The sequence below is a fragment of the Stegostoma tigrinum genome, chromosome 23 (genome assembly GCF_030684315.1).
Source record: "Stegostoma tigrinum isolate sSteTig4 chromosome 23, sSteTig4.hap1, whole genome shotgun sequence".
NCBI lineage: Eukaryota > Metazoa > Chordata > Chondrichthyes > Orectolobiformes > Stegostomatidae > Stegostoma > Stegostoma tigrinum.
In genome coordinates this window covers 29,027,108-29,039,390 of record NC_081376.1, presented here as the reverse complement: position 1 = coordinate 29,039,390, position 12,283 = coordinate 29,027,108, and the positions used below count along the sequence as shown (strand labels likewise).

At 45.4% G+C, this 12,283-nt stretch overlaps 1 protein-coding gene across 2 annotated transcripts in view; it reads left to right on the top strand.

Annotated features, from left to right (window-relative positions):
* The window catches only part of carhsp1 (calcium regulated heat stable protein 1), a 92,732-nt gene that overhangs the window by 45,415 nt on the left and 35,034 nt on the right, over positions 1-12,283 (top strand). For both annotated transcript variants that reach the window (XM_048551728.2, XM_048551729.2), the window contains exon 2: positions 4,544-4,776. In XM_048551728.2, coding sequence (XP_048407685.1) covers positions 4,595-4,776 — 182 coding nt within the window. In that variant the 5' untranslated portion in view covers positions 4,544-4,594. The remainder of the gene's footprint in view (positions 1-4,543; positions 4,777-12,283) is intronic.

Sequence of the window (12,283 nt, the reverse complement as noted above, 5' to 3'; positions counted from 1 at the left end):
GAATGTACTGCCTAAGTTTACGCTAGGTGGTTATAAAAGCTTGCTTGGAAATTTAGCTTTATTTACATATCAACATGATCTTTTGACTCTATCTGACAGCAGTTTTCCATATTTATGGCTGAGTATTCCCAGGGTGAACAAGAAGTGCGTTTCAGCACTTGTCTAAAATTTTACATACGTCTGAAGTTTTTAGTTAACCTAATCATTCCGGAGATTGGGTATTACTGGTCAGGCCAGCTCTTTTTTTTTCCCCTATCCCTCATTGTCCTTGAGAAGTGACCTGTTTACTTGTACCATTGTTGTCCCTGTGGTGTAGGTACATTTAGAATGCTGTTGGAAGGGAGTTCAAGCATCTGCTCTAGTGACAGCGAAGGAACGATGATATATTTTCTAGTCAGGAGGGGAACTTGCAGTTGATGTTCTTATTTATCGGCTGCTTTAATTCCTTTAGGTGGGCTGGTTGCAGGTTTGCAAGGTACTGTGCGTGGAACCTTGCTAAATTCCTGTGGTGCATCTTGTGGATAATATACACTGCTTACATGATACTCTGCAGTAATTCAACAAGCCCTCTTCGACAGCACAGTTAAGACCCACATACTTAACCTTTATAGAAGTAGCTCACCATGTTGAAATGCTGGTCATCCACTTAACAAAGCAGGAAGCTAGAGTTGGCCTGTTGTTCAAAAACTCCAAAGAAGGGTCGCTAGACCCCAAAATGTTTCTCCAGCAATTTTAGTTTTTGTATTAGACTGTTGTGACCACAGTTCTTTTTGTTTTATTTCAAAAACTCTGCCTGTTTATATCACTTAATTCAGTACAAGCACTGGTTTGTTCCTTCTCCTTTCTGATCTTCTTCCCCCATTGCTGGGGAAGATCAGTCTTTAAACCCCATCTCTAATTTATCGATTAACCCGATTAAACAAATTACAAACACTGGCACACTAGGTCAGAGGATTGAGGGAAACCCAATTTATGCCAGGCATCATTTGTATTTTCAGATCCTGTAATCTTTTGTGTGTTGGTTTGGCTAATTTTGAATGAGTTGAGCTGAAAAAAATAAGTGAGCACTACCAGATGGAAGTTGCTACCTTATTCAGCCATCAGTCACTAAGTAGCTGGCACTTATACGGACATTTCCAAGGCTGTGGGAACAATGAAAAGAACTTCCTGTACGTAACTGTGGTTACAAAGTTATACCAGTATTGAAACTTTTTTTAACCTGCTTTGTATTTGTTGGCATTAACAAACAAACGTGGAGAAAATAGCAACTTTGTAGCCTGTGACAATCAGTGTTTAAAGCTGCTTGAAGACAGCCTTGTAGGACAAATTCTACTTTAAAGCATATCAAATATGATGTTATTTTTGGTAATTATCACTTTGAGTGGGTGATCACCTCTGGAACTTCATCTGCAAGTATAAAGTGTTGGGGAATAACCTGAGTTAGCCAATTGCCCTTTCATAATATCTGTCTTCTTGATATTTATGCAAGTATACATCAGCAGTTGACATGAAAGCTGAAAATAATTAAAATGCTGGAATGTTGAAACAAGAAAAACAGGAAGTACTCAAAATGGTCACCAATACATGTTTCAGGCTGCGAACCCTTCCTTTGGATTGAAAGATGTTGCAGCATTTGAGAGTTCAAAGCCACAAGGAAGGCCTGGGGTGGAGGGGTACATCAGGCCCCAGTAAACTGGGGTGGGGTATGTTTCTTCACTGTGCTCAAGTCAGGAGCTGAGTGCCCATTATTTTTAGTCTCTATCCCTGCTGTGCGCAGTGGCATAAGGTGACACAAATGGTCAGTTAATGTGCAAGATGCAGCACTTTGGGGAGGTGGGTTGCTCGAGTGATGGAAGGGTACAGCATGTGTTGCACAGGGGAAGGTACCTTCTTAACAATAATGGGACAGATGTAGTCGAATGATTGTGACGTGTGGACAGGGAGGATCTTGTCATGGTTCTGAGAGATGCAGAAGGGTAATGGCATCAGTAAAAGAAACAGATGAATGCAGCAAAGGGCCATGTCAGCTCAACTCTAGGGGAACCCTCTGCTCAGAAACATGGATCAGCATTTTAGAATGTGACAGTGAATTGCAAGCTTAAACTGCATCTAAATCTGTTGCTAATATTGTTGGGAAAATATTAGAAACATTCTGACCAGTCTGCATCTGTGGCGAGTAAGACAGGATTCACACTTCAGTGACCTTCAGTGATTTCAGCAGCTTTTGTTTTTCCATGCCTGACATGCATTAAGCCATGCTTTAAATCTGGAATTCTCATATGCAACCAACACTGCCGCTCCTTTTTAAACCTACCTTTTTGACTAAGTTTCTCGTTTGCCCTCTTGGTAGCATCTTTCTTTAGCTAACATACTGTTTGTAACTACACTGTTTTGTTATAATGTTGAAAGTACTGTATTAATGTCAGCTATTGATTAACCCAGATTAATTCTAATTTACCTTTAAATTGTACGTGAGGGACGTGCTATTCAAAATGATTAGTTGCTGCAGTGTACTCTGTCAATGCTAGAGGACTAGAGCCGTGGTACATCAGTGATAGAAGAGTTGGATAGGCTGCCAGTCACATGGACTGCTTTGTCCTGCAGAGTGTCAAGCCATTTGTCACAATATCCAACATCTGTCTTGCTCCAATAACCATAGAATTTATGTGGCGGGTCCAATTGCTTTTCAAGTGCCTCAAGATATTAATAGTGATTTTTTTTGTTAAATTGTCCTGCAGGGTATGTTTTACTTTCAGGGGATTTTATTAAGAGGAGAGATAAGTGCAGTTACAGCATTTAATAGACATTTGGGCAGGTACATGGAAGCTCATTGATAAAGCAACTCTGCCTAATCTGATACGTGGAGGAGTTAGGGAGTCTTGTCGCAGGGTGGTAGTGTCCCTAACTGTGATCTAGGAGTCCAACATTCAAGTCCCACCTGCTCTGCAGGTGTGTAATATTGTCTCTGAACAGGTTGCTGAGAAATGTTAACTCTTGAGGGACTTCTGCAGGAATGTCTATGGTGCTGAGGCGACTGAAACCAACCATAGCCATCTCCCTTTGTACCAAATATAATTCCAGCCATTTGAAGATTTTTCCTCACGAGCACAATGGCTTTCTGTTTTATTAGGGTTATTTGGTTATGCACTCGGAAATTGTGTCAGTCTCTGTAAACAAATGTCTGTAGCTGTGATCTTCAGTTTGTTTGTGCAAGGGTAATGATATGGTCAAGCTGAGTGCTTTTGGCTGAATCTTAAAGAATCTGGGATTCAGTGCTGCTTGCTGTGTAGATACTTTCTAATCAACCTGTTCTAATGATATTACACGTCTTTGGAGCAGGTGGGTCTTGAACCCAGGCCATTTGTTGATGCGTCATTCCATCACTTTGCTGCTGTTTAGTAGTAACTTGAAATGAGGTAATTGGCTTGGTTGGATTTTGCCTGCTCTTAGTGGACAGGAGGCTATTGAGTCATTGTAATGTGGCTGTTTTTGAACTGCTGGCAGGAAAATTTGCCAGTTTTAAAGTATTGACTTTTGGGCACTCTGTCCATATCCTTTGCCTGGCCTTAGCCTTATCCTTATGTGTGTAGTGAAACTGGGCACTCAATGGATTCACCATCACCCTTGCTTGTTAAGTAATACACCAAGTGAAATAAAAATAGTGTTTGTGACCCAAGTTATTGCTGATTTGGAGATTGGTTTAAGACCAACAGTAGTATTGTCATATTTTTAAATTGGAATAATGAGAGAGCTCTTTGCTTAGGGGGAGCTGCAAAGAAGACAAAGCCGTGTTTCAGAAGAGGGTTTAAACTGGGCCTGCCTGTTCAAGGTCTTATAGTACTATTTATAAGAGCCGCCACAAAATTGTTCAGGCTAAATTAAATTCAATTAATCTTGCTAAAATAGATGAACTATTTACCTGTTTTGTGGGATCTTGCTGTAGACAAATTAGCTGCCATGTTTGGTAAAATCCTAATGGCATTGCAATGCAAAGTAACTCATGGGTCACAGAACTGTTGGATGAATTAAATTTGTGAAAGAATTAATGTGAATATTAATGGGTTCTGCCTTTGCAACTCACATTGAAAATGTTGATTAATGCACTGGATTATGTCGAATTACAATATCAACATTAAATGTATCCAGTATATATCGATCTTTTCATAAAGCCTTTTTTAGCTAGTCATTCAAAGTCCTTGCTTCAATGAATTTTCATAGCTAGCACACCAATATTTTCTGTACTTTCAAAGTTCTTAAAACATGAATTTTCAAAGACTGAAGTCTGTCACATGATTAAACTTTCCTCTGTGAGGTCAGGCATTCTCTGTGCAGTGACCATTATCTCCAATGCTGTAGCTGTTAGCTGACTATGCTTCACATATTAGCTACGTTATTCTCACTTATTCAGGCAATATTTTCAGGGATCCTGGTGCAGATTTTTAAATCCACTTGCTTGTACGAAAGAAAGACAGCCTGTTATGTTATTAATTGACCTGTTATATGTATGCATAAATTGTAACTATTTCTTTTCCTTCCTTTCCAGTTTCCACATATTTAATTCTTAATTGAGACCTAAACCCCTGCTTCTTTGGAAATGGAGTCTCATTCAACATCGCCGCAGTCTGCTGCCCCTTCTCAGTCTGCTCCATTATCACCGTCTTCTGCAATTCTTCACTCTCCTGAAGATATTACGATGAGGGAGCGTTCTCCTTCGCCAATGAGAGGGTTCCTTATCCCCAGCCCATTACCAACCAGGAGGACCCGAACTAAGTCTGCGTAAGTATAAATTGTGGATGAATTTAGAGTAGAAGAATATATCTTTGCTAAAACAGCATAACTCCACTGAAGTTAAATCTGTTCTCAAAAATCAGTCAAAAACCTGGAATTTTCATTTAGTTGAAGACTGCATATACAGTTACATCTCAGTAATATTTAAAGGGTTGTATCCAAATTCCCTGTGTGGGTTGGTGAGAGTTTCTTTAACATTGAGGAATGTACTTATTTTTTTAAAGTCTGAGGTTTTTTTTTGCAGTAGCAAACTTAACAGGGCACTGTACAATAGCGCAGCATCCCATTATCAAAATAATACCTAGAAATACAGCTGCCATGACAATGACTGAGTCAGCACAGACAGAAGTCTTGATTGAACTTAATCAAAGCAATGTAATGTGTTTCAGGATAATATCAGTGATGTTGCCATTCGAGTTACTGTTTTGTATCAATTGGTGTGTTGTCGTCAAAATGCTGTGGGGAATCTAATAGAAGATTTATATGACTTGTACAGGAAGATCAGCATGTGCAAGGTACAGATAGTAATCTCCAGTAATGTTGCTCATTCTTCTGAATTGAGACATGCAAGTTGTAAAATGAACTGAACAACATCCAGTGTTTTCCGGGTTTATAAGAAAGAATACTTGAGTTTGAAAGTGAACCAAAAATTGATTTTTGTTCTTCAGTCCTGTGAAAATATAACCTTCGTTTTCAAAATTAATTTTGAATGTTGAATTCAAACTGCATTTAGAAGTACAGTTCCAAAGAAGAGTCATATTTGGACTTGAAATGTTAACTCTACTTCTGTCTTTAGAAATGCCGTCAATCCTGCTGAGTTTGTCCAGCACTTGCAGAATTTTGGCAACTTACTTTTGTTACTTACTTTTGCTTCCAAGAAGTCGTATCGTTTAGTCAAATGATCAACAAGCTAGTAGGGCAGTGATTGTTAGAGTATTTACTAACGAAAATGTTACCATCCACACAGAGGAAGGAAGAGAGAGAATCTCCAAGCAGCCAGGGTTGGGAGGAAATCCGTATGTGGCTTGTAGGCCATTTGGAAGAAAGTTTCCAAAGCAGAAGGCTGTTTAAGTGTCAGAGGAAGGCAGCCAACAAGGTTGTTGAAGGCATGAGTTTAGGTAACCAATGTTCAGTAGTAAGTGAGCTGAGCTAGCAGTTTGTTTTAAGTCTTGGAGATGGGCATCTAACTGACGAAAATACTGTTGTGTGCAGAAATTACTGGAGAAAACCAATTACAGCTATCCCAACTGGGTGAAAGGCTTTAGCGTGGATAAGGGTAACTCTTTAGCTGAGGTTTGAGTGTTTGTAAGATTCATGCTGATGGTAATGACCTCTGTCTGTCTTTCTGAGGATGGTAATGTGATCTCGCCTGTGGTTCTTGTGTAATATAGAACATAGAACAGTGCAACACAGTACAGGCCTTTTGGCCCACCACGTGCCAACTATTATCCTACTCTAAGATGAAATTAACCTGCATACCCTTCATTTTACTATCATCCACATGCCTATCCAAGAGTTGTTTAAATGTCCCTGATGTATGTGACTCGACGACCACTGCTGGCAGTGCATTCCATGTACCTACAACTCTCCGTGTAAAGAACCTACCTGTGACATCTCTCCTATACCTTCCTCCAATCACCTTAAAATGATGCTCCCTCATGATAGTCATTTCCACCCTGTGGAAAAGTCTCTGGTTATCCACTCTATCAATGCTTCTCATCATCTTGTACACCTGTATCGTATCACCTCCCATCTTTCTTTGCTCCATTGAGAAAAGCCTGGGCACCCTCAACCTTTCCTCGTAAAACATGCCCTCCAGTCCAGGCAGCATCCTGGTAAATCTCCTCTGCACCTTCGCTAAAGCTTCCACATCCTTCTTATAGTGAAGCAACCAGAACTGAACACAATATTCCAAGTGTGGTCTACTCAGAGTTTTGTGGAGCTGCAGCATAACCTTGTGGATCTTAAACTCAATTCCCCTGCCAATGAAAGTTAACGCACCATGTGCCTTCTTTACAATCCAATCAACTTGGGTAGCAACTTTGAGGGATATAAGGACGTGGACTGCAAGGTCCCTCTGTTCCTCCTCACAGCCAAGAATCCTGCCATTAACCGTGTATTCTGCATTCAAATTCGATCTTCCAAAATGAATCACTTCTCACTTTTCCGGGTTGAATTTCATCTGCCACTTCTTTGCCCAACTCTGCATCCTGCGAATGTCCCGTTGAACTACAACAGCCCTCCACATAACTCCACCAACCTTTGTGTCATCAGCAAACTTACTAACCTACCCTTCCACTTCCTCATTCAAGTAATTTACAAAGAACACAAAGAACAGGGTCCCGGAGCAGATCCCTGTGGTACACCATTGGTCACCGAGCTCCAGGCTATATACTTTCTATTTACTACCAACCTCTGTCTTCTATTGGCCAGCCAATTCTGTATCCAGACAGCCAAATTTCCCTGAATCCCATTTTGTATTTTTCTTTTATGTTCACATTCACATTCTTTGGTTAAAAATACATGAGCAGCCTCTTGTGAATATGTTCAGAGACTGATCTCTTTGTAAATAAAAGTAAAATTTCTGCTCAATCCAACCAGTTTCAGCTCTGGATCTGACTCGCCTAGTATTGCTGTCAGCTGGAATCATAACACTAACCACAAAGTACAGGAAATGCTCTATGACCTTGTTAACAATAAGCAAGAAGCTGGTTTAACAAGATATTCTACATTGCGATGAGAAATTCATGTTATAGGATGTGGAAGCATCGGAAAAGGTGCAGAGGAGATTTACCAGGATGTTGTCTGGTCTGGAGTGCAGGCCCTACGAGGAAAGGCTGAGGGGCTTGGGTCTGTTCACATTGGAGAGAAGGAGGCTAAGAGGGGATTTAATTGAGACGTACAAGATAATCAGAGGATTAGATAGAGTGGACAGTGAGAGTCTTTTTCCCGAGGATGATGTCTTCAGCTTGTACAAGGGGGCATAGCTACAAATTGAGGGGTGATACATTTAAGACAGATGTCAGAAACAGGTTCTTTACTCAGAGTGTGGTAAGGGCGTGGAATGCCCTGCCTGCTAATGTAGTTAACTCAGCCACATTAGGGGCATTTAAACAGTCCTTGGATAAATATATGGATAATGATGGGATAGTGTATGGGGAGGGGCTTAGATTAGTTCACAGGTCGGTGCAACATCAAGGGCCGAAGGGCCTGTTCTGCGCTGTATTGTTCTATGTTCTATAAATTTCGGAGATCAGAAACTTAAACCCTCATCCACCAAGCTTTGAAGAAAATTCTGTGCTTTAACCTCAGAGTTATACAAATAAAGAAATTTGTCCCGTGGAAGTTGAATAGACATTTTTGAAGCAGATACGAAGAAAAAGCCATAGACTTTCTGGGAACTGCGGTTTCTGCAGTAGGCATTGATTAGTCATCTGCTTCCTTCTGTCTGTGTTAGATGATGTGGCCGAATAAATCCGTTGGAGTTGGGGTGCAGTGCACATTGGCTGATGGTTGGAAGAAATAAGCTCTTATCGGTTGACATATTTTTGGAGGCTGTTTTCTGGGTTGGTGCCAGATTAATTCGGACTAGGAAATGGAATACTTCAATTATTGTTGGATAGGCAAAAAGCAATTAAGGTGTAGATTTAACAAATAAGGTAAAAATTGTGATTATTTAACAATAGTTACTGGTTTTCTGAATGTCTAGAGGAGTAGAGTTTATATTTGAGGAGGAGCCATTTTAGGATGTGCGCCAGTTATGCCTGGCCCTCTGTGGGGTGTATGAAACATTCCTTGTTCCAATCCTACTTGGATCTATCCCTACAGCTCTTTCTCTGGTATGTAAATGCAATCATTGGTTCTCCTTCCCTCTTTCCTCTGGGATTGGAAAGAACCATCAATTTTGCTTCCAGTTCCCATCTCCTCCCTGCCTTGATGTCTGTGTTTCTGTTTATGGGGCTAGGCTGGCCACTCATATCCATTACACAGGGATCCTTAATTTTACTTATGAAGACATTTAAGTTACAAATGTTCATATTTACAAATGCAACCCCATAAATGATTTTAAAATTTAGAGACCTGATATACAGACACTAGCTGTATTATGAACAGTTGTTTTCCATTGACTTGTAAACAGAACCTGTTTGCAACCCGGGGGCTGCCTGTACAAACCCACCGACTGGTGCAGGTACCTTGACCTTACACCCTCACACCCTACTTCCTGTATGGACTCCATTCTGTTCTCCCAGTTCCTTGGCCTCTGTTGTGCAGGGGTGCCTCAGATATGTCGACTTTTCCTTTCAATCGAGGATTCCCTGCTACCGTGCGTGACAGAACCTATAACTATGTATGGCCCATTTCCCGCACTTCTGCCCTCAACCCTTCCCTTCTCTCCCACAACGATAGGGTCCCTGCGTCCCTCACTTTGCACCCTACTATACACCACATCCAAAGGATCAAAAGCCACCGTTTTAGTCATTTCCAGGAGGATCCCACCAGCAGACACACATTCCTCTCCCCTCCCTTGTCAGAATTTTTCAGGGACTGTTTCCTGTTTCTTTATGGTTCTGCCTGGTCCACTCCTCCTCCTCCACTCCCCTGCTGTAGCTTTGTGTTGTTTGTCCCATTTACCTCTTTCCACCTCATTATCCAAGGCCCCAAACACAAACTGGGTAACCATTTTGCGGAACACACCTATGCTCTTTGTATGTAAAAATTCACCCGAACATCCAGTTGCCTGCTGCTTCAGCACACCAGAGACAGCGAGCGAGAGTGTGGGTGTGAGAGAGAGCACACAGTATACATGTCACCATATCAGCATTTCTATCTCAAGCTGGACGGACAACTCTTCATTTTCTGCCTAGGTATCCTACACCCCTTCAGGACTCATCATTGAATTGAACAATTTCAGGAGTATGAACACCGCCCTCTGTATCAGTTATCCAACCTCACTCCCTGTCCTGTTAATGGGTTGCTGTCAGCACAGCCAATCCATTTTCAAGTACTGACAGGCCCCATCAAAACTTCCACTTCTTCACTTGATCACTATCAATAATCTCATTGTCTGCTTGCCATTTTTTTAACCCCCTCTTGGGTTCTCTTTCGATAGCAATTTCTGTTTTTGTTTATTTCAGTTCTCCAGGCAACCACATCCTTTTGTTTTACATCAAGAAGGAATAATTGACAGAATCAATCCACAACCTCAATGCAACAGCATTAAATAAGCTGTCAGCTCATTGCCTAGAAACAGTAGCAGTAAATTCCGGTGTAAGATCCTGTAGCTTTACAGCATTGAGGAGATTATTCAGCTTTCCTGTGAGAACAGTCCCAAACTAATTCCATTGTCTGCTCCTTTGTTATATCTGGGTTATCTACTTCACGTAATTATACAATTTATAGATCCATAGAGTCATAGAAAATACAACATGGAAACAGACCCTTCAGCCCAACTTGTCCATGCCGACCAGATATTTCTGAAGTAAATTTGGTTCCATTTTCCAACATTTGGCCCATATCCCCCCTCAAGCCTTCCCAATCATATACCCATACAGATACCTTTTAAATGTTGTAATTGTACCAGCCTTGACCACTTCTTCTGGCAACTTATTCCATACACACCACCCTCTGTGGTGCGCACCCCTTATGCACTCTTTGTCTCTGTCTCACATGCACATGCGCACTCTCAGATCTTTTTCTGTCTCTTGCACCTGTGAGTGCCCACTGTCTGCTCTCTCTCTTGCTCCCATGCTCTCTCTGTCGCACCCACGCGCTCTTGCTCGCTGCCTCTTGTGCCTGTCAGCTGTCTCTCTGTTTCGCCACACCCCCCACCCCACCTCCATATCTCGCGCTCTCTCTCTCTCCCTCTCTCGCGCGCTCTCTCTCTCTCTCGCGCACTGGCTCTCTCTCTCTCTCTCTCTCTCGCACGCGGCTCTCTCTCTCTCTCTCTCTCGCGCGGCTCTCTCTCTCTCTCGCTGCGCGGCTCTCTCTCTCTCCTCGCGCTGCCGCTCTCTCTCTCTCTCTGTCTCTCTCTCGCGTGCGCGCTCGCGCTCTCTCTCTCGCGCGCTCGCTATCTCTCTCTCTCGCTCTCTCTCTCGCACACGGCTCTCTCTCTCTCTCGCGCGCGCACCTCTCTCTCTCTCGCGCGCGCGCCTCTCTCTCTCTCGCGCGCGCGCCTCTCTCTCTCTCGCGCGCGCGCTCTCTCTCTCCTCGCGAGCGCGCGCCTCTCTCTCTCGCGCGCGCAGCGCCTCTCTCTCTCTCTGCGCGCGCGCGCCTCTCTCTCTCTCTCTCGCGCGCGCGCCTCTCTCTCTCTCTCTCGCGCGCGCGCTCTCTCTCTCTCGGCGCGCTCTCTCGCCTCTCTCTCGCGCGCGCCTCTCTCTCTCTCTCGCGCGCGCCTCTCTCTCTCTCGCGCGCGCGCCTCTCTCTCGCGCGCGCGCCTCTCTCTCTCTCGCAGCGCGCGCCCTCTCTCTCTCTCGCGCGCGCGCACTCTCTCTCTCGCGCGCGCGCTCTCCTCTCTCTCTCGCGCGCGCAGCCTCTCTCTCTCGCGCGCGCGCCTCTCTCTCTCTCGCGCGCGCGCCTCTCTCTCTCTCGCGCGCGCGCCTCTCTCTCTCTCGCCGCCGCGCGCTCTCTCTCTCTCGCGCGCGCGCCCTCTCTCTCTCGCGCGCGCGCCTCTCTCTCTCTCGCGCGCGCGGCCTCTCTCTCTCTCTCGCGCGCGCGCCCTCTCTCTCTCTCTCGCGCGCGCCGCCTCTCTCTCTCTCGCGCGCGCCTCCTCTCTCTCTCTCTCGCGCGCGCTCTCTCTCTCTCTCTCTCGCGCGCGCCTCTCTCTCTCTCTCTCTCGCGCGCGCCTCTCTCTCTCTCTCTCGCGCGCGCGCCTCTCTCTCTCTCTCTCGCGCGCGCGCCTCTCTCTCTCTCGCGGCGCGCTCTCTCTCTCTCGCGCGCGCGCGCCTCTCTCTCTCTCGCGCGCGCGCGCCTCTCTCTCTCTCGCGCGCGCGCGCCTCTCTCTCTCTCGCGCGCGCGCGCCTCTCTCTCTCTCGCGCGCGCTGCGCCTCTCTCTCTCTCGCGCGCAGCGCGCCTCTCTCTCTCTCGCGCGCCGCGCCTCTCTCTCTCTCGCGCGCGCGCGCCGCCTCTCTCTCTCTCGCGCGCGCGCGCCTCTCTCTCTCTCGCGCGCGCGCCTCCTCTCTCTCTCTCGCGCGCGCGCCTCTCTCTCTCTCGCGCGCTGCGCGCCTCTCTCTCTCTCGCGCGCGCGCCTCTCTCTCTCTCGCGCGCGCCGCCTCTCTCTCTCGCGCGCGCGCCCTCTCTCTCTCGCGCGCGCGCGCCTCTCTCTCTCTCGCGCGCGCAGCCTCTCTCTCTCTCGCGCGCGCGCCTCTCTCTCTCTCGCGCGCGCGCCTCTCTCTCTCTCGCGCGCGCGCCTCTCTCTCTCTCGCGCGCGCGCCCTCTCTCTCCGCGCGCTGCCTCTCTCTCTCAGCGCGCGCGCGCCCTCTCTCTCTCCTCGCGCGCG